The 20,615-nt window shown below is 48.6% G+C and overlaps 1 protein-coding gene across 4 annotated transcripts in view; it reads left to right on the forward strand.

Annotated features, from left to right (window-relative positions):
• Window positions 1-20,615, forward strand: part of SYCP2 (synaptonemal complex protein 2) — a 2,783,385-nt gene that overhangs the window by 2,705,161 nt on the left and 57,609 nt on the right. For all 4 annotated transcript variants that reach the window (XM_078651823.1, XM_078651822.1, XM_078651824.1 and 1 more), the window contains one exon: window positions 14,787-14,865. In XM_078651823.1, coding sequence (XP_078507949.1) covers window positions 14,787-14,865 — 79 coding nt within the window. The remainder of the gene's footprint in view (window positions 1-14,786; window positions 14,866-20,615) is intronic.

Below are 20,615 nucleotides of genomic sequence, written 5' to 3' on the forward strand. Positions count from 1 at the left end.
AACCCCCTTTTGTGGGACCTCTCTGTAAGAAAACAGAAGGCAGGGTAGAAGTATGTCCCATCTTCGCCTAAGCTTTTCAGGTAAACCCTTGATCATACCCTTTGGAGTCTTGTTGAATCTTTCAACAAGCTCATTGCACTGTGGATGGTAGGGTGTAGTGAACTTATAGTTAACATCACACTCCTTCCACATTGCAGTTAGATATCCAGACATGAAGTTTGCACCTCTGTCTGAAAGAACCTCCTTTGGAAAGCCCACGCTTGAGAAAACTCCCAGGAGGGCTCCTGCCACAACAGGTGCTGTTGTGGTTCTTAGGGGAATAGCTTATGGATACCTGGTGGCATGATCCACTACCACCAGTATAAATCTGTGCCCAGATGCTGTTTGGGGATCCATTGGTCCAACAATGTCTATCCCAACTCTTTCAAAGGGGACCCCCACCACAGGTAGTGGTATAAGGGGGGCCTTTGTTGTGCCACCTGACTTGCCACTGGCTTGGCAGGTTACACAGGAGCGACAAAACTCCCTGGCATCTTCTGACATGTGGGGCCAGTGAAAGTGAGGTACAAGCCTGGCCCAAGTCTTGTTCTGGCCTAAATGTCCTGCTAAGGGAATATCATGGGCCAAGGTAAGAAGGAAGCCCCTAAATTGCAGAGGTATAACCAACCTCCTGGAAGCACCAGGCTTGGGGTCTCTAGTCTCGGAATAGAGGAGCCTATCATCCCAATACACTTTATGGGTACCTTGAGCATTCCCAGCAGCCTCAGCAGCAGCCTGCTGTCTGAGGGGTTCAAGAGAAGGGCAGTCTAACTGAGCCTGCCTCAAGTCTGCCCTTGAAGGTGTCCCTGTCCCCAGAAACTCAACCTGTTCAGGTTCAAGCTCCTCCAGGACAGTTCCTTCAGGAGTCTCAGAATCAGCTTCCTGAGAAGGCTGATCCTCAATTGAGGTCAGGGGGGAAGGCACTGCCTTAACCCTACTGCTCTTTCTCTTGGGTTGTGTCTGGTCTATAGTTTCAAGATCCAGCACTGGTTCAGGTAAGCACTTTTTGGCCTGTGACCTGGTCACAGCAAGGACATGTGCTGAAATACCTAGCATCTCTGCATGAGTCCTATACTCCACTTCTGACCATACTGAATCCTCAAGATCATTGCCCAAAAGACATTCAACTGGGAGGTCTGCACTTACCACAACTCTTTTGAGGCCAGTTACCCCTCCCCAGGAGAAATTAACCACTGCCACACTATGTGTAATAGTGACATTGCTAGCATTGGTCACCAGGTAATTATCACCCAGTACAATCTGTCCAGGGTCCACAAAGTTAGGTGTCACCATAGTGACACTGGCACATGTGTCCCTGTAGGCCTGAGCCACTTTATCATTTATCAAAGGTGTCTGCCTGTACTTGCCCAAAGTATTGGGACTCACAGTAGTGGACATAGCCATGTCCACATCACAGATCAAGACAGCCTGAGTAGGAATTCTGACTAGGCCAGACTCCATCTCAGTACCCATGGTTAACCCCACTATAGCCTTGGGTTGGGAACTACCACTGCTGACTGTACTAGGGGGTGCAGTTGCCTTAGGGGCTGCAGTGGTAGGGGCTGTACCTTTCTTGGTGCACACACTAAACCAGTGAGAGGCAGATTTACCGTAATTACACCAAGGTTTCTTTGGGCCATCATTCTTTTTCTTTTCATTTTGCCCCCCCCCCCCCAGAAGTATTTTGGGGGCCTGTAGAAGACTTCTGGTCTTTTTGTTTCTGATCTCCACCCTTCTGGTCTGCCTTTTTCTGGTCACCACCTTGGTTCTGGGGTCTCTGCTTAACCCTGGTTCTGACCCATTTGTCTGCCTTCTTTCCCAATTCTTGGGGAGAGGTCAGATCTGAGTCAATCAGGTGTTGGTGCAACAACTGGTTCTGACAATTATTAAGGATTTGTTCTCTCATGATCAAATTATACAATCCTGTATAGTCCTTTACTTTACTTCCCAGTAACCAACCATCCAGAGCTTTAGTGGCAAAATCAACAAAGTCAGTCCAGTCCTGAGTCTGAGCCTTTTGGGTATCTCTGAACATTAACCTGTACTGTTCAGTGGTTAAGCCAAACCCATCAATCAGAGCACTCTTCGGGACAGTATAGTTTTTAGCATCCTCATGGCTAACAGTGAGGAGTTGGTCTCTTCCTTGTTCTGAAAATCTGAAAAGGAGAGCCACAAGATTGCTGCCCACTGATTTTGGGGAACCTGCTGTACCATGCAGGCCCTCTCCAAAGCAGTTATCCACTTGTGGATGTCATCCCCATCGTTGTAGGGGGGCACAATCTTACTCAGGTTTCTACTATCATAGGACCTGTCTCTATCCTTAGGGATATTGCTGCCACCAGTGGATTCTAATCCACTTAACTTTTGCTCCCTTGCTAAAGCAAGTTTAGCTTGTGCCAGGGCTGTTTCCTCTTTCTCTATCTGAAGTTGGACAGCTCTCATCCTAGCCTTATGTTCTCTCCTCTGAGGGGAAGTCATTCCTCTCTGAGAACCCCTTGAGGCATTAGAGAGGAGAGACTCTCTGGAAAGAGATCTCTCCCTTCTATTGCCTGGATTAAGTCTACTATTAGGCCTGGGAAGGTGCAACCCTTCTCCATTCCCAAGTAAACTTAGGTTAGCCTGGCTAAGCCTTCTGACCTGGACCTGGCTATCATCTCCCTCCTCTGAATCATCTTCCTCATCTGCCTTGTCTACTTCTGGAGCTAGGGAATCATCTTCTATGGAGGCCACACCTTCAACTGTATTATCTGAGGGGCCTGCTTTAGAAGCCTTCTCAAGATCAGCTGCCTCTAGGACTTCTATCAGGTGTTGGATGGTAGGGTTGGAACCCTGTTTCAACCTCCTTGAGGTACACAATGACCTCATCTCTCGGAAGTTGAGCTTATCATAACTGGAGGGTGCCCTGGGAGGGTCACTTACCACAGGTAGAGAACTGGCTGGTTCACCTGTGCCAGACATGACTAGTGAGGTGTGGTGTGTGCACCTACCTACACTGAGTGTTTACCTACTAGAACCCCTCTAGGAGTTGTAGTCAGGGTGTGCTAAGCCCTTTGGTCTACAACAACTAAGTTCAGTAGATCTTATGTATTTTAAGCTTTGTTATATGTACCTATGGTACCTAATGTGATCTTTCAAATGATATCTCAAAGATTACAATTGGTAAAACAACAGCAAGCTCAAATCCCAACCGCTGCACACCAATGTGAGAAGTCAGCCTGGTATATGATGTTCACTATTCTAGTGAGCGCCTTGCACCAGTCCAAACAACCCTTATGGTGATGGTTGTAAAGTCAACCTTATAGACCAGCTATCCTAGTGGTAGCATGGACAAAAGCAGTCTTAGGCTAAACTCAAGAGGGCATGTGAAGCCAGCTGTTTTACCATATGCAATCCCTTTAATACCAAATGAAAGGACACTACATAGGTTATATATTCAAATTATATATGTGTTTATTTCTAGAATAACCCCCTGTACTCTTTATGAGGACAGAAGCACAAGCGTATAACAAATAACTTAATATAACATACAATAAGTTGCACAGTATGGATAGGCCCTGGTGGTCCGTAAAACCATATACTAAAATAGTGGTATAAGAACCACGTCACGAACAATGGTAAGGCCTAGGGCCTTGGGAATCGCTGGGTCTACACTGGACTAACAGTTGTTAGGAGGCAGGAGGCCCACAGGATGTGTGTGCAGTGTCTAAACACACACGCGTGCACCTATAGAAGTCAATGGGTGCGTAAAGTTAGAAAGTTAAAGAGTTAGGAGTCTTCCGACTGGACTAGAACTAAATCACTTGAAACTAGGACACTAGGAGAGTCAATCTACACAGGAGTACCGGAGTACCCACGTTACCTCACCCACAGGACGCGGGTGCATAGGTCCCAAAGTGTGTCGGGTTTCGTCGTGGAGTTCTATGGAGCCTTGGAGAAAAGATGCTGCAGGCGACCAGGAGAGAAGAGTCCGGTTGGATCCAAGGGTGGATCGAGGATGAAGAGTACCTGAAAGCAGAGCGGACAGAGTCTGGGTCACTAGTCAGTGACCAGGACGGAACCAGGAAGGAACCAGGCGATGTCGGGAAGCAATCAGGCGATGTCGTGAAGCCTGTCTCTGCTGCCACGTAGACCAGGGGGCATCGACGATGACCAGGAGCTGGTTGTGGACTGTCCCACGAAGGCTCTCGCTGTTGGCGGTGTCGGTTCTCGAATGGGAGTCAACAGGCCTTGGCAAATGCAACCCACGCAGGAATCGAAGATGGCTTCTTAATCAGACCAGCAAGGTCTGATGGGCCGCTCCTTTTCAGGGGAGCGAGGGCCAGTCTGGAGCAATCAGACTAGTGGTGTAAGTTGAAGGTTTCATCATCACAGAGGTCACTAGCCAACTGGCAAGTGACCGGACAGGCGCGTCGAGCAGGAAAATGCAAAAGGGCCCCACGCAGCACTCGGTGAGTGTGGAGAGGTGATCTTCGGTGCAATTGATGCTCGGGGCAGGTGCTTCTCAAATCCCAATGTACAACTTCAAGGGTGCCTCAGAAGCTGCACGGAAAGCGTTTCGCTGGCTTTCCAAGATGGCCGGTCCCACGTCTCGCGTCGCATCCACTGGTCTCAGCTTTGCTGTGGCTGTGGATCAGGCTGAAGGAAGTCTGGAAGTCCGGGTCTTGTCGGGCTCTGGGCTCGGGCTCCGGCGGGAGCGTCGAACAAAGCAAACCGTTGAGCGCTTGATGGTGCCTGTTTGCACAGGGTGGCCGCTCCTTGGCCACAAGGGAGATTCTTCAGTATCTTCTTGTAAAGTAGATGGGAGAAGGTCCAGAGTTCTGTTTCAAAGTTTCAGTCAGGATAATCTAAAGTCTTGGGACTCAGCTCCTACCTTTTTTCCAAATCAAGGGGCTGGATTACCTGCTAGATCCCTCCTATGGGTGGGAACCAGGAAGGGGGTGGTTACACCCCTTTCCCTTTGTCCAGTTTCGCGCCAGAGCTGGGGCTGGAGTGCCCCAGCACCGGTTTGAACTGGCCTATGCATGGAGCACCTTGTGTGCCCCAGGCAGTGTCTCATTTCAGCCCTCCCTGCCCCAATACACTAGCACCTCCCTATGACAGGAAACCTATTTTCCAAGCCTCCCTCACTGGAAGGACTCCCAGCAGCAGGAGGTTAGACTTGTGTCTGTGGCAGCAGCATCCATTTTGTGATGCTGAGGCTCTGGTTAACTTTAACCGGGATTTGTAGGAACAACATTTCTTCTCCCTCTAGAAGGGTGAAATGCTACCCCTGTCGCCAGAACTGGCGAGGGGGTAGTATTCCAAAGCATATGACACCTTACACGACATGTTTTGATAAAGCCAAACCAAAGTTAGCATTTAACCGCGAGGTTCATAATGCGCTTAAGAGTATATGGTATGGCAATATCATAGAACAGCTATAAGGACATGGTTCCAAAAGCTGCAGACAGGCTCAGCTCATGATAGAGCCTCATCTCACATAAAACCAAGTACTCTGCCTTCAGGCTTGTTAAGGCCTGCCATAGGAGTGACTTATAGGTGTATATGTGTCTATATGTAGAGGTGGATATAGGAATACTATATCTAAGCAAGGGGTGATTACACCACCTTGCCCCAGCTGAGTGATCAGCCAATTGTGTCAGTTTGGATGGCCAGCCAGGGGTGGCATAATACCTGCTACAGCCCCTGGTAGGCCTTGGGTGCACCTATGCCCTGGGTGCCTATGGCACACTGTACAGGGACTCATACGAGTGACCCAAATCCCAATTGGTGATGTACCTATAGTACATGGTATTGAATTTAGAGAGAGAACAGCAGGGCTGTGGGTCTGATTAGCAGGCCCACAGCCACATTAAGTCGAAAACCAGTGAAGCAAAAAGCAAAAAAATGGGGTGACCATTGGAAAGCAGACCCTACTCTCCTACAACATCTGCCGGTGGATTCCTCACCTTGTGAATATCCTCTGTGCCATCAGCATTTGGAAATTGTTTGTAGCTCTCCACGCCGACGAGGACGATGTCACAGAAGCATGGCTCCGCACGCGGCTCCATTGACGTCACTGGAGCCATAAGAGAGCCTCGTCGGCGTGATGACGTCAGTTCCCTTTTTTCCGCGCCATCGACGCTAACGTTTTGTTTTGGGACTCTCCGTAGTTTTCTTGCTGCTTTGTGTTTCTGGATTATATTTCTGGTCTTCTCTTGTTTCTTTCTCAAAGCTGTTGTCGAGGAAGTCAGGATTTAAGCCTTGTAGGGAGGGCAGAGGACATATGTCCATTACAGATCCTCACGAAGATTGTGTCTGGTGCCTGTCGTCGGATCACGACGTCGAGGGATGCGCCTGCTGTAGGAAGATGAACCCAAAGGCTTTAAAAGAAAGAGAGTAGCCAAGCTGTTTATGGCAAAGATGAGGAAAGAGAAAAGAGGACGAAGAAGATCGAGGTCGAGATCCAGGTCGAGGTCGGGCACGAGTTGACGTCGGGTCATGCTTCAAAATCAAAGAAGCATAAGAAGAGGCATGGATCTCGACGCCGTTCAAATAAGGAGACTGCTCCGAAGTCGAGCTCTCCAGCTCCTCAACATTGGAAAGACTATGTGTCTCCTTCTCCCTCGAATTAGGGTTCTCCTGTTAGATCGGCTTTGCCTGCAGCTTCACCGGCCCATTTTCCGAAGCCGGCTCCATCTCCGACTCCAGCTCATTCTCCGGCTCCGGTGGAAGAGGTTCCAGTACCTGATGAGTGGTCGACTCCATTGGCTCCACCGTCGGCGCCTATTGGCCCAAGTCCGGTAATGCCTACACCTGAGCCTACACCAGGCGTTTACCCACCTTTCCCTGGCCCGGGGCAAGATCCATCATATTATTTAAATGCGATGTATGGAGTCTTTGCAAGGGCGATGTACCCCTCTGGAGCACCTACGGGTGCTAGGGGTCCTATCATGGCTTTCAATCTTGGAGTTCCTAAGGACTATGCTCAGGCTTCATTCATGACCTTTCTGCCTGCGGCTCCGTCCTGGCATTTCCGGCACCGAGGACGTCGACGCCGTACCCTTCTTCACCGGCGCCGTCAGCGCGACCTCGCTCCACTCAGGCTGTGCCTCCGGATCCGTGTTCAACGCCAGCTCCAAATCCGTAAAAGTCGGGTCTGGCGCCACTGACGCCGATTCTGAGAATAAGATCTAGGCGAGAGGCTCAAAGGATTTTGGAAGAGCAGAGGTTTTGTTCAGAAGAAATGGAGGAAGGTGAGCTTCAAGAGTCGGATGACTTATTTGAAGATTTGAGGGAGGCAAGTGGCCTTGATAGGTCTCCAGAATGGGAACTTTCTCCTCCATCAGATTCTCCTTCAAATGATGTGGTTCCTTATTACACGGTATTAAGGAAGGCAGCGGAGCTCTTAGACCTTCAGCTCCCAATGGCTGAATTTAAGTCCAATATCTTGACGGAGGTTCTTCATTCTCCCTCCACTGTAAAAGAGCCTTTGCTGCCATTCAATGATGCCATCACTGAGCCTGTTCTGGAGGTTGGGCGTAAGCCCTTTTCGGCTCCGGCAGTTTCAAAATCTGTTGCCAGGAGGTACAGGGCGGCTCCATGGGATCCGGACTTCATAACATCCCATCCTTCTCCTGAGAGCCTGGTAGATCAAGCTGCCTGTTCGAAGACATCTTCTGGGGCTTTTCCTCAGGTCCCTGGTGATAGAGAATCGAAAAAACTTGACCACTCAGCAAAGAATGTGTTCTCCTCAGCAAGTATGGCCTTGAAGTCCACAAATGCCACCTGTGTTTTGGGATGTTACACCCATGCCTTAATGGATTCTGCAAAACAGCTTGCTCCTAAATTGTCTGAGGAGGACAGACAGAATTTTAATGAGGTCTAGTCGGAAACTCAAGCAGCTGCACGTCAAGTGAATCAGAGTGGTCTAGATACTGTGGACTCTGTTGTCAGGATCATGGGATCTTCGGTTGCTACAAGAAGAAGTGCTTGGCTTAAGTCTTCGGAGTTCTCTCCGGATGTGCAGGGGACTCTTCTGGACCTCCCCTTTAATGGTTCTGGTCTGTATGGCGAAAAAGCAGATTCAGCCTTGGAAAGTTTTAAGGACAGCAAAGCCACAGCCAAGTCTCAGGTACTACAGGTGCAGTCTAGAGGTTCCTCGACAGGATTTACAGAGGTTTTGGGAAGTCGTCCTTTCGGACCTACAGGCAACCTCAGCAGCAGCAGCAAAATACCTTGTATAAGACCTACAGAGGCAAAAACAGAGGTCGTCCTCGAGGTCGTCAGCCTCTTCCTCCTCCTCCTGTAACTCCCCTCCTCTTGCCTCAGCAAAGCAGCCCTAGATCCACCATTCTGGATCATATTGGTCCTGTGGGGGGTTGGCTTACACCTTTCCTGCAAGATTGGGAATCGGTCACTACAGACCTTTGGGTTCTCAATCTCGTGGAAAATGGGTATGCTCTTCCCTTTCGGGAATTTCCTCCAAATTACCCTCCTTGCCAAGGGGCTTGCTCGGAGGACCACCTTCTTCTCATGCAGGAGGAAATCCTAACTTTACTGAAGAAAGGTGCGATTGAGGTGGTTCCAGAGCAGGAAAGGGGTCCGGGATGCTACTCCCAGTATTTCCTGATACCCAAGAAGGATGGCAGGCTACGTCCAATCCTGGATCTCAGGATCTTGAACCTTTTTCTGAAGCAGGAGAAGTTCAAGATGCTCACCCTTGCGCAGGTTCTTCAAGCGCTGCAACCGGAGGACTGGATGATGCCGATCGACTTGCAGAACGCGTCTTTTCATATCCCGATCCTGAAGTTGCACTGGAAGTATCTCAGTTTTACGGTAGGGTCACAACACTACCAGTTTGCAGTCCTCCCGTTTGGACTTACTACTGCACCTCGAGTCTTCACCAAGGTGATGGCAGTGGTGGCAGCCCATCTCAGGAGATCGGGGGTTCTGGTTTTTCCCTATCTGGATGACTGGCTGATCAAAGCAGAGTCTCCAGAGAAGGTGCTTCATTATCTGCAGGTTACAACTCAACTTACATTTACCTTGCTTTAAGGGAAAGAGCACTTGCACTGGGGACCTGGCTAGCAGGGACCCAGTTCACTATCAGGGCAAAAAGTGACCCTGCCAAAATGGGACACTCTTCTATAGATATGCCATCACCTGCACCTCTGGAGATTGATAACATCTGACTGCTGGGTTTGCCAGATTGTCGAAAGGGGCTATTCCCTCCCCTTTGTGACTACACCTCCTCCCATGCCACCTACTTACAACAGGATGACAGAGGACTACATATCCTTACTCTGTGAGGAGGTGGAGGCTTTATTGGTCAAAGGAGCCATAGTGAGTGTGCCGTCATCAGAAGTGGGTTAAGGTTGTTATTCCTGCTCCATTCTGTTGCCCAAAATGGGCAGAGGCCTTCATCTTATCCTAGACCTGCACCTCTCAATTTCTTCCTGAGAAAGGAAAAATTCAGAATGTTCACACTCCCTCAAGTCCTGTCTGCCCTGGACCAGAGAAACTGGATAGTAGTGTTGGACTTCCAGTATACATACTTCCACATCCCCGTCCTTCCTGCCCTCAGGTGCCACCTGCGGTTCATGGTGGTGCATGAGCACTTTCAGTTTGCTGCGCTCTCTTTGGCCTTACTAGCACCCCCCTTGGTGTTCACCAAGTGATGGCGGTGGTTGCAGCTCATGTGCAAAGATCAGGGGTGCTAACCTGCCCTGATCTCAACGACTGGCTGTTGAAGGCAGGCTCACCCCAAGCATTCGTTTCACACCTTCAGGCTGTAACAGATCTCCTACACTAATTGGGTTTCACTGCCGAAATCCCACCTGACTCCCTCTTAGACACTTCCTTTCATTAGAGCTGTTCTGGACACAGTGTATTTTTAGGTTTATCCTCCTGACGGGCAAGACCAGAATATTTGGGCCATGATACCGATGGTTCAACCTGTATTCTGGATTTTGTTGAGACTGACTCTGCATCCTGCTTGTGATGCACACCTGAATTTCCAGTGAACTCAACATCAGGGAAATCCCTCCAACATGATCCGGATCTCGGAGGGAACTGCAAAATATCCACAATGGTAGCTGACAAACCATGAATGGATCAGTGGCAGACTCCTATCCATTCCACACCCAGATCTAACTGTAATGATAGACTTGTCACTCCAGGACTGGGGCAGTCATCTGGGAGAGGTGGAGATCAGAGGACTCTGTTCTCCAGCAAATCCGAGCTCCACATCAACCTGTTATAGCTTTAGGTGATCTGACTGGCACTGAAATCTTTCTACCCTCCATCATGGAGAGGATAATACAGATGTTCACAGACAGCACCGCCATCATGTGGTACTGCAACAAACAGGGCGGGGTGAGGGCGTGGATTCTTTGTCAAGAGGCCCTGCATCGTGTGGATATGGCTGGAATGTCAGGGCATTTCTCTGGTGGTTCAATACCTGGTGGGCTCTCTTAATGCCATCAAAGCCTAGTGGATCATGAGTAGCGTCTCCATCCGTTGGTGGTGTAGGAGAGTAGGGTCTGCTTTCCTATGGTCACCCCACTTTTTGCTTTTTGCTTCACTGGTTTTAGACTTAATGTGGCTGTGGGCCTGCTAATCAGACCCACAGCCCTGTTGGTCTCTCTCTAAATTTAACACCATGTACTTTAGGTACATCACCAATTGGTATTTGGGTCACTCTTGTGAGTCCCTGTACAGTGTACCATAGGTACCCAGGGCATAGGTGCACCCAAGGCCTACCAGGGGCTGCAGCATATCTTTTGCTACCCCTGGCTGGCCTTCCAATGTGACACAACTGGCTGATCACTCAGCTGGGGCAAGGTGGTGTAATCTCCCCTTGCTTAGATATAGTATTCCTATATCTGCCATCACATATAGACACATATGCACCTATAAGTCACTCCTATGGCAGGCCTTAGCAATCCTGAAGGCAGAGTGCTTGGTTTTATGTGAGATGGTGCTCTAGCATGAGCTGATCCCGTTTGCAGCTTTCGGAACCATGTCCTTATTGCTGGTTTATGATATTGCCATACCATATACTCTTAAGAGCATTATGAACCTCGCGGTTAAATGCTAACTCTGGTTTGGCTTTATCAAAACATGTCATGTAAGGTGTCATACGCTTTGGAATACTACCCCCTCGCCAGTTCTGGCGACGGGGGTAGCATTCCACCCTTCTAGAGGGAGAAGACATGTTGTTCCTACTTATCCCGGTTAAAGTTAACCAGAGCCTCAGCATCACAAAATGGATGCGGCTGCGACAGACACAAGTCTGACCTCCTGCTGCTGGGAGTCCTTCCAGCGAGGGAGGCTTGGGCAATAGGTTTCCTGTCACAAGGAGGTGCTAGCACCACCCCAGACAGGCTATAGTGTATTGGGGCAGGGAGGGCTGAATGAAATGAGACACTGCCTGGGGCACACAAGGTGCTCCATGCATAGACCAGTTCAAACCGGTGCTGAGGCACTCCAGCCCCAGCTCTGGTGCGAAACTGGACAAAGGGAATGGGGTGTAACCACCCCCTTCCCTGGTCCCACCCATAGGAGGGACCTAGCAGGTAATCCAGCCCCTAGATTTGGTATATAGGTAGGAGCTGAGTCCCAAGACTTTAGATTTTTCCTGACTGAAACTCTGAAAAGAAACTCTGGACCTTCTACGATCTACTTTGCAAAAAGACGACTGAAGAATTTCCCTTGTGGTCAAGGAGTGACCACCATGTGCAAGCAGGCACCATCAAACGCTCAACGGTGTGCTTTGTCGAACTCTCCCGCCGGAGCCCAAACACAGAGCATGACAAGACCCGGACTTCCAGACTTCCTTCAGCCCGATCCACAGCCACAGCAAAGCTGAGACCCATGGAAGCGATGCAATACGTGGGACCGGCCATTCTTGGAAAGCCAGCGAATTGCTTTCCGTGCAACTTCTGAGGCACCCTCGAAGTTGTGCATTGGGGATTGAGAAACCCCACCACCGAGCACCAACTGCACCGAAGATCAGCCCTCCACACTCCAAGAGTTCTGCGTGGGGCCCTTCTGCATTTTCCTGCTCGACGCGTCTGTCCGGTCACTTGCCCACTGGCTAGTGGCCTCTGTGACGACGAAACTACAAATCAACAATGCTGGTCTGGTTGCTTCCCTGAAAAGGAGAAGTCCATCAGACCTCGTTGGTCTGATCAAGAAGCCCTCTTCTAATCCTACGTGGGTTGCCTTTGCCAAGGCTTGTTGACTCCAATCCGGAAGCCGACACCGCCGACAGCGAGATCCTTTGTGGGACAGTCCGTGCCCAGCTCCTGGTCATCGTCGACACCTCCTGGTCCACGTGGCAGCAGAGACAAGCTTCACGACATCGCCTGATTGCTTCCCGACATCGCCTGGTTCCTTCCTGGTGCCATCCTGGTCACTGGCTAGTGACCCAGACTCTGTCCCCTCTGCTTTCAGTTACTCTTCATCCTTGATCCGCCCTTGGATCCAACCGGACTCTTCTCTCCTGGTCGCCTGCAGCATCTTTCTCCAAGGCTCCATAGGAATCAACGACGAAACCCGACACACTTTGGGACCTATGCACCCGCTTCCTGTGGGTGAGGTAACGCGAGTACTTCGGTGCTCCTGTGAAGATTGACTATCCTAGTGTCCTAGTTTCACGTAGTTAATTCCTAGTCCAGTCGGAAGTCTCCTAAAAGAACTACTTTCAAATTTCTTCGTTCCCATTCTAACTCTATGAGAACCTGCGTGTGTGTTTAGACACTGCACACGCCTCTAGTGGGCCTCCTGCTTCCTAACTCTTGGTAGTACAGCGTAGCCCCAGCGATTCCCAAGGCCCCTAGTCCTTTCCTTTGTTCGTGACGTGGTTCTTATACCACTATTTTAGTATATGGTTCGAAGTGCCCCTAGGGCATTACTGTATATTGTGCAACTTATTGTATGTTTATTGAGTAACTTGTTATGTGCTTGTGCCTCTGATCTCATAAAGAGTTCAGAGGATTGTGGTTAGTAATAAATACATATATTTTTACATATAACCTGTGTGGTGTCCTTTCACTTGGTATTAAAGGGGTTACATATGGTAAAACAGCTGGCTTCACATGCCCTCTTGAGTTTAGCCTAAGACTGCTTTGTCCATGCTACCACTGGGATAGCTGGTCTATAAGGTTGTCTTTACAACCATCACCATTAGGGTTGTTTGGACTGGTGCAAGGTGCTCACTAGAATAGTGAACATCATATACCAGGCCAACTTCTCACAGGTGGCACAGGCCTCTTCCAAGAGTGTGGCAAGCCTTGGTTAGATCTGTTTGACAGCACTGACAGCACGCAATGTCAGTAGTTCTGCCTGCTGGAATATGCAAGGGAGCGCTCACTCAGAGATGCTTTTCAGCTTAAGTGGAGCTCAGGCATCCTGCAAACCTTTCCACCAATGCCACTCCTGCTCAGAGTTCTCAAGTAGATCAGAAATTACCGGGTTCAAGTTATTCTTGTGGCTACTGATTGTGCACAGAGAGTCTGGTACCCCTAGCAGTTGAGCATGTCCATTGATTCTCCAATCAGGTTGCATCTTCAGCAGGTTCTTCTGCAGCATTAGCAGGGGACAGTTCTGCACCCAAACCTATCAACCCTCCTTCTTCATTTATGTTCAGGTCATTTGCCATTTTTAGGTCCTGGGGACCCAAAGTTTTTTGAAAGCTCACCCTCCTAGAAACCCTTTTATTCAGGCTATTTCTTCTTCAAAACAGAGCACTGTACCATTTTGAGGAAGATATTACACAATGACCAGTGTCTCTCTCTCTCCAGACATGCAAGGATTTGTGGCCTGCTGGGAATTGTAGTTCCTTTCCTCATCTTCATTGCCTCTCTGTAGTTTCCCTAACACTTCTCTTATCTTCCACCCACTCCACAAGTTATCTCACCCAAATGTTTTTCCTACCCACCTTCCTGTCCACTTTTACTTTGCCTACTTCATCTGTCTCTCACTTCTTACTTAATTCTGTCTCCCTTCCCTAGTGCCCCACCTCATCTCTTAACCTTTCTAGTTTAATTTGCTTGCTACCTTCCTACTTTTCTCCCCATCACCTCCTCAACCCTCCCAGTTGAAAGTTTTGTCCACTTGCTACTCCTAATATGGTTATTGTTCCTCCAATGTTTCATTTAAAGTAAGACCCAATATCAGCTCTTTGTTAAATTGTAAGTACACTGACAACCCCAAGTAGGGTGATCATATAGAAAAAAATGAAATATAATAAAATAAAATAAACAAAGAAATGGTTCTTCTGGCTATTTCTGCATAATTTATACATCACATGCTCTTTACACTTTTGTAATGATTAAATCAGTGTGGCATTTGTTAGACCTTCTTTTGACCTTTCATACTTGCTGAGCTGGTGGGAACACTATTGCCAGGTGGAAAACGTTATGCATCACATGTCTTTGGCATGGAACTCAGCCACTATACTGTGCCAAGACACACTCTTCTAGGGCTAAGATGGTGCCTGTGGCATTCTCCAGGCATACTTTTGTCAGACAACTTATGCTAGGTAGCTATGTTGGCTGTTTTGCAGACCAAGACTACAATGTGCTCCTCCCCTTTATCCCATCAAGATTAACACTTGACTTATATAACAGGGCTCTAAGAGTTATGGCATCACCATAAAGGTAAATGTATTCGTTTTCCAATCATAATAACATCTTTATGATACAGTCGTGATTCCACTTTCAAACATATTGAATCTTTTCATTTATGTCTCTTAAAACCAGGATTCATCATCTGAAATCATCATTTGAAAAGAATGTTCCCCACAGCATTGACTACGAAGAAAATATTTTCACTTCAGAGGTACAGTTCTTTCAAGCATTTCAAAAGCATTACATGAATATGTGTTCAGGCATGGACTCTGATATAGATTTTTCACCTGGTCATCATTGTACATCCTAGAAAGGATTGGTTTAGGGAGACAAAGGATAGTTCATTGGTAAACCTTAAATCAGCTGTAAAATGATCAATTATACATGAATAAATATGGCATAAAGGAGCTGTATAAGGAAAAAACATAGGTATAGGGCGTTACATTTTCTAGCACATGTTTCTACCCATTATACATTTCATTTGATTAGTTCTCAGTCATCAAGGATAATCAATATTCACTGGTCACCTTTTTAAAATGCAAATTCTAAGCAATAAATAGTGAGTACAAGACTCCAAATATTGCGCTGCCATTTAAATTCTCAGCCGATGTGGATGAATGTCTCAGAGAATGTTCTTCTGTTTGGGATTCTCAAAAGTTATTTTTTTCCATAGTTTCATACAATGTGGAGATTTCATTTTATGAAGGTTAGGTGATCTGTAATGTTTTGTTTTCCTTCTATATGATAGAGAGTTCTAGCCGCAGATTCCTTACTTTAGAATATTCCTCAGACATCAGACTAGTTTCGGAAAGTTTTCATGAGTAGCACCCCTGCACGCCAGTAGGTAGAATCGTTCGGCTCCGTGAGGCATCATTTGCGTTGTCAGCGCCGGAAGTGGCGTTTACAGTGCCTGTGTAGGTGCCACTCAGGCACACTGACGTCAATTCTTTTCTTGCCGCGGTAGCCAGCGCCGATCTGGGATGAGCTACCCCATTTGAACTAGGTTTTTCTGACATTTTGTCAATTGTTAAAAAAATTTTTACCTCCTTGTGGGGCAGGGATATCTTTGAAGAAGGCCATCTTCAAACCATGCAGCGCTTGTCACCGACAGATGTCAGTGACGGCCCTCACCTTGTATGCCTATGGTGCTTCAAGTGGGATCATGACCCAAAGGCCTGCCCCAACTGCTGCACCACGTACCTGAAGGCCTTGAGGGAGTGATACCTTAAGCTTATGGCAGCTCGACGTACAATGCTCTAATGTACACGGTCCCAGTTGAGAGGAAGGTCCTGGGAGCGGTCACAGAGCCTGAGGTAGTCTTTGCATTCGAAGTTGCCACTAAAGTCAAAGCGTGCTTTAACTTCACCTCATCCATGGGCCATGGAGACGAGAGAGCGTCGCATCTTGAAGCCTGGCTCCTCAGTTTGAGCCAGTGTCTGTGCCGGCTCCGCGCCTCCCTGAGTTTCCAGGAGCTCGAGCGCCCCGCTCAACCACGAGAATTTTATTAGGCCTTGCACCTCATCTTTGGGCGGCTCATTCCCTCCGGCATGCCTTTGGGCCCTCAGATTCAGGAGGGGCCCATACTGGATCTATGTTGATGGCTCTGGCCTGGAGAAATTCGGACCCCAAGGATCCACAGATGAATCCAGATGTGCGCTGGTCCTTCCACCTCGACCTTCCTCGATGCCGAGGCCCACGCTCCACCGGCGGCACATCCCCATTTTCATCGCCGACACGGAGCCGGAGAAGCATTGTCCCATGTTGGTTCCGGAGCCAACCGAAGACATGCCTTCTAGATTGGAGCCGGTCTCTATTCTTCCAGGCTAGGACTCGTGGACGTTTGAGAGGGGTCCCTGGTCCCTGAAGAATATCAGCCTTATGAGGAACAACTGGAATGGGATGAGCATCTGGGTAAAGTCAGTGGACTGGAAACTTCTCTAGATACTGGTATGCTTTCTTACCCTACCATGGCTACAGTGGAGGGTGGGTGCTTCCTTCTCAATAGTGCGGTGGAGGGCTACTGAGGTCCGTGACCTTAGCTTGTCCTTGGTGGCAGTCAAGACTAATGTCTTGACGGAAGTGTTTCAGCCAGGGTTGCCCCATTCAGAACAGCTTCTCCCTTTCAATGAGGCACTTACTAACATCCTCCTTGGGACTTGGTCCAAGCCCAACAAAGGGGCTCCTATGAACAGGACGATTTCAGGCTGCTACTGCCCCGCTTCAGGGGACCCAAATTTCCTCATAGAGCACCCTACCCTGGAGAGCTTGGTGGTCCAAGCCTCCGTGTCCCCCTTAAATACTGGCACATTCCCTACCGCATGCCTGGACAGGTAATCCAGGAGGCTGGACTGTCTTGGAAAGAACTGCGGTCTGTGAGCATCCTGTGTTTTTCATGCCACTATTTCCATGCACTGTGGGATACAGTTGTGCATGCCAATGGTCGCGATGGAGGCATGGGCTGTTCTCTCACAGGCTATTGCCGATGGGAGAGATGCAGCGAAGTTCACCATCCTTTGTGGACTTGACACCACCAACTTACTAGGCAGAGCAGTTTCATCGATAGTGGCCCTGCAACGCTATGCCTGGTTAAGGATGACTGGCTTTTCTGGGGATGTCCAGTCCTCACTCATGGACATGCCCTTGATGGCTCCTGTCTGTTTGGAGACAAGTCGGATTAAGCGCTGGAGCGCTTTAAGGACAGTATGGCTGTGGCCAGGTCCTTGGCCTTCCTATGCCCTCTCACCACCCTCAATCCGCCTTTGTGCCTCTTTTGTGACCATAGAAGGGGTGTACAACTGTGTCTTTACCCACCCAGCCACTGTGGCATGCAAGTTCTCCAGCTTCAGTGTGAACGCAGACACGGTTCCTACCATCCCTGTGAGTTGAGTGGTCAGCAGTCAGGTCAATCCAAAATCCGCCTTGCAGTCACAGCCTCCAAACTCTCCTAGCCTGCCCACGTCTCATCTTGAGCACCCAGTTGTTGGCAGGATTCATTATCACCTGCCCTGCTGGCAGTCCATAGCATCGATGACCAAGTTGCATCTCCTAATTAGGGGATGTCCCCCTGCACACAACCATTGGTTCCCAATGAAATCAGGTAAAAATTTCAAAACAAATTATTTCCTTCAGTTAAACGAGTTAGTTCTTCACTGTGATGTTTATTTGTATCAACATCTGATATCACTTCATATCACGTTCCATGCTTCAGCAGGACACATTTTCATTTAAATTATATATTCAATAGTATACATCTTTCCCAATGTATTTCAGGTAGCCCAGTGCCCTTCGTCAGGGAATGACATCTACAATAAAAATCAATAGGACACACTTATGTTTGAGGAACGCAGCCCAAATGGGCGTTACATGTTACAAAAAAGATTAACAAAAAGTAAGCGACCTTGTTTAGATGGTTACTATGAACATAAGTCAGAGAACTGATGATGAAAGTTAGTGCTCTTGAAACAGTCATGCTGACCATTACCAAAGTTTAATAGTAAAAAACGTGCATGTGTGCTGCCAAACGTATAAAACGGCAAGAAACGAACTGGCCGGCATACCCGTGAGCATGCAGGATTATCGCTGTTAACCGTTAAAGTGCGCGGTGTTTACAACTGTGAAACATGATAGACTCTTGTCGCAGTGTGTGAAAACATGATAAATCAGTGTGTAGCGCAAGGCCATTGAGTTTCATGCGAGCAATAAAAAACGGGTGAACACCCACAAATGTAGCAACAACGGGTAAACACTTACGTAACCAATTCAACAATGCTGTGTGTGGCTGTCAGTGAAGGCAAAACGACTCAGAGTTAGAAATTTGTAATCAAACTGTGTTTGAAAGATTACCGTGGTGCGGTGAAGCAGACGTACTTACACGATTATGGTGCCCGCTCCCGCGTGGTGAAGCTTTGGAATTCAGCAGGGTGTGTGCAAACACAGCCGACTGGATAGTTAGTTAAATAGCGTTCAAGGAGAGAGAAGACCGTTGCCGATACTGAGGTCAGGTGTTACGCTCTACTGGGTATTCCAAAGTGAAACATAGAAGCCCAAGCACGGGCGCCATTTATAAGTTGGGCGATCATATTGGTTCGGAATAGCGTGTATAAATGTTAACTAAACGGGAGACAAAGATAAACACTGTGGGGCGTATTTATGAGTTCTGGCGCTGTAGAGTCGTGGGCCCTAGGCCCACATGCTAGTAATAAGTGTGACACGGACACCAGGGGTATAGTGGGTTAGTGAGCCACGAGCACGTGCGCTCGGCTCCTTTTATTAACTGTGTCACGTGATGTCGTGACATCAGTGGTGGGTGGGTGTTCAGTGTAGGCATACATGGTTAACCCTTACCAGTGTCAGCTAGGACACTACATTCCTCCCAAACTTTAATAAAAATTAAGGAAAGGCAAAAGTCCGAGCCTGTGGGAGGAAGTACATAAATATACAGTAATTACAAATTTACAGTGAGTCTCTTCAGCTGCTTGCTTGATGACGGTCATGGAAATTGCTGCTGAGACTTTATTTCTTCTTGGCTCGACGTCCTGGTTCTCGGTGGGCGTGTTCTTCTTTGCTTGCGTCGTGGACGTGTGGTGGTCAGTCCACGGAGATCTTGCTTTTGAGGATGACGTCAAACAGGATGACCAGAAGTTAGACTTGGATGGGGTTGTCTTCAGCTGGTCCGTCGGTTTCTTCACTGTAGTCAGCTTGGCTTCACTTTTCAAAGGGTGGAGTGTTCGAAGGACATTCTTCTCACTAGGACGCCCCTCTCGTGGGTGTTCTCCTGCCACGAGATATCACCGGAGGCCCTTTTACCAGGTTTCCACTGGGCCGGGTATTATTCCACAGCGTTGCTCCAACTCCACAGTCTACGTGTGAATGGAGGAGTCGATGGGGTACTACCTCACAAAGTCCGTAGCTCCACCTGAAGGGTAGTTGTTGACTCTTGCCTTTGCGCACAAGTTCCTCATCTTCCCGGGACATGCAGGTTAGACGGCGATGGACTCATCTCTCGTGTTGGGACCCTCTGCCACCGGTGTCCCTGAGGCCTTTGCCCCTTGGATCTCCACGGGCTGGTGTGGATTGGTCAGTTCTCCTTGTTCAGAACATCTGAGCTCCCTCAGCTTCCAGACTTCCGCTCGATCCCAAAGGTGGGTGTTGCCAATGGTCCGGCCTGTGCTCTCCTACCGTCCACGGGTCGTCGGGGTCTTGTGAATAGGTGCCTGTTCTGTTCTTGGTGCTATCAGTGTTCTCCAGGACGTGCGGGTCACTGTACACGATGTTGTAGTGTGTCACCTCTTCTTCTTCTTGTAGGTGTGTGGACTTGTTACACCTCTCTTCACCTTTTCCAGAAGTTGTTGATGATGGCGTCGTGCCACATGACTTCTTACTTTAGTTCTCTTCTTCATGGCATCGTGCCACTCTTCTCCTTTTCACGACACAGTGCGGTCACCTTTCTTCCTTTGTCTTGCTGACCAGGCTTCTTCAAAGCAGCGTGCACTCCGCCTGTTTCCATCTGGTCTTGTCCTGTCTTTAGGACACTGTCTTCTCTCCACTCTTCGGTGACTGGACCGGTCATTACGATCTTCTCTCTTGTCTCCGAATTACTTCTAGTTACTCTTGGTGTTGCGTCCGTCTCTCCGGGTCTTCTTATCTCTCGGTTTACGGACGTCTTCTGGCAGGACATATACTTCCTGACTTGGCAGAATTTCTTCTTTCATTTCTAGCGATCATTTTGGGTGATCGGCTTTTGTTTGGGCGCCCCTCTGGCTTGTCGGATCATCCTTTTTCTTGGGCGATCTTCTTTGCTATCAGATGGGGTGGACAGCTTGCTCTTTGTGAGTTTTCTTGCTATCCGCGACCGTTGGGATCGCTATTGGTTCTGCTGCAGTGCTTTTGCGTTGGCGCAGTTTCTCCTGCGCTCTTCGTGTGCTCTGCTTTTCCGGAGGGTTACTTCACCGCTCCATGGAC

This window comes from Lissotriton helveticus, chromosome 7 (assembly GCF_964261635.1).
Source record: "Lissotriton helveticus chromosome 7, aLisHel1.1, whole genome shotgun sequence".
Lineage (NCBI taxonomy): Eukaryota > Metazoa > Chordata > Amphibia > Caudata > Salamandridae > Lissotriton > Lissotriton helveticus.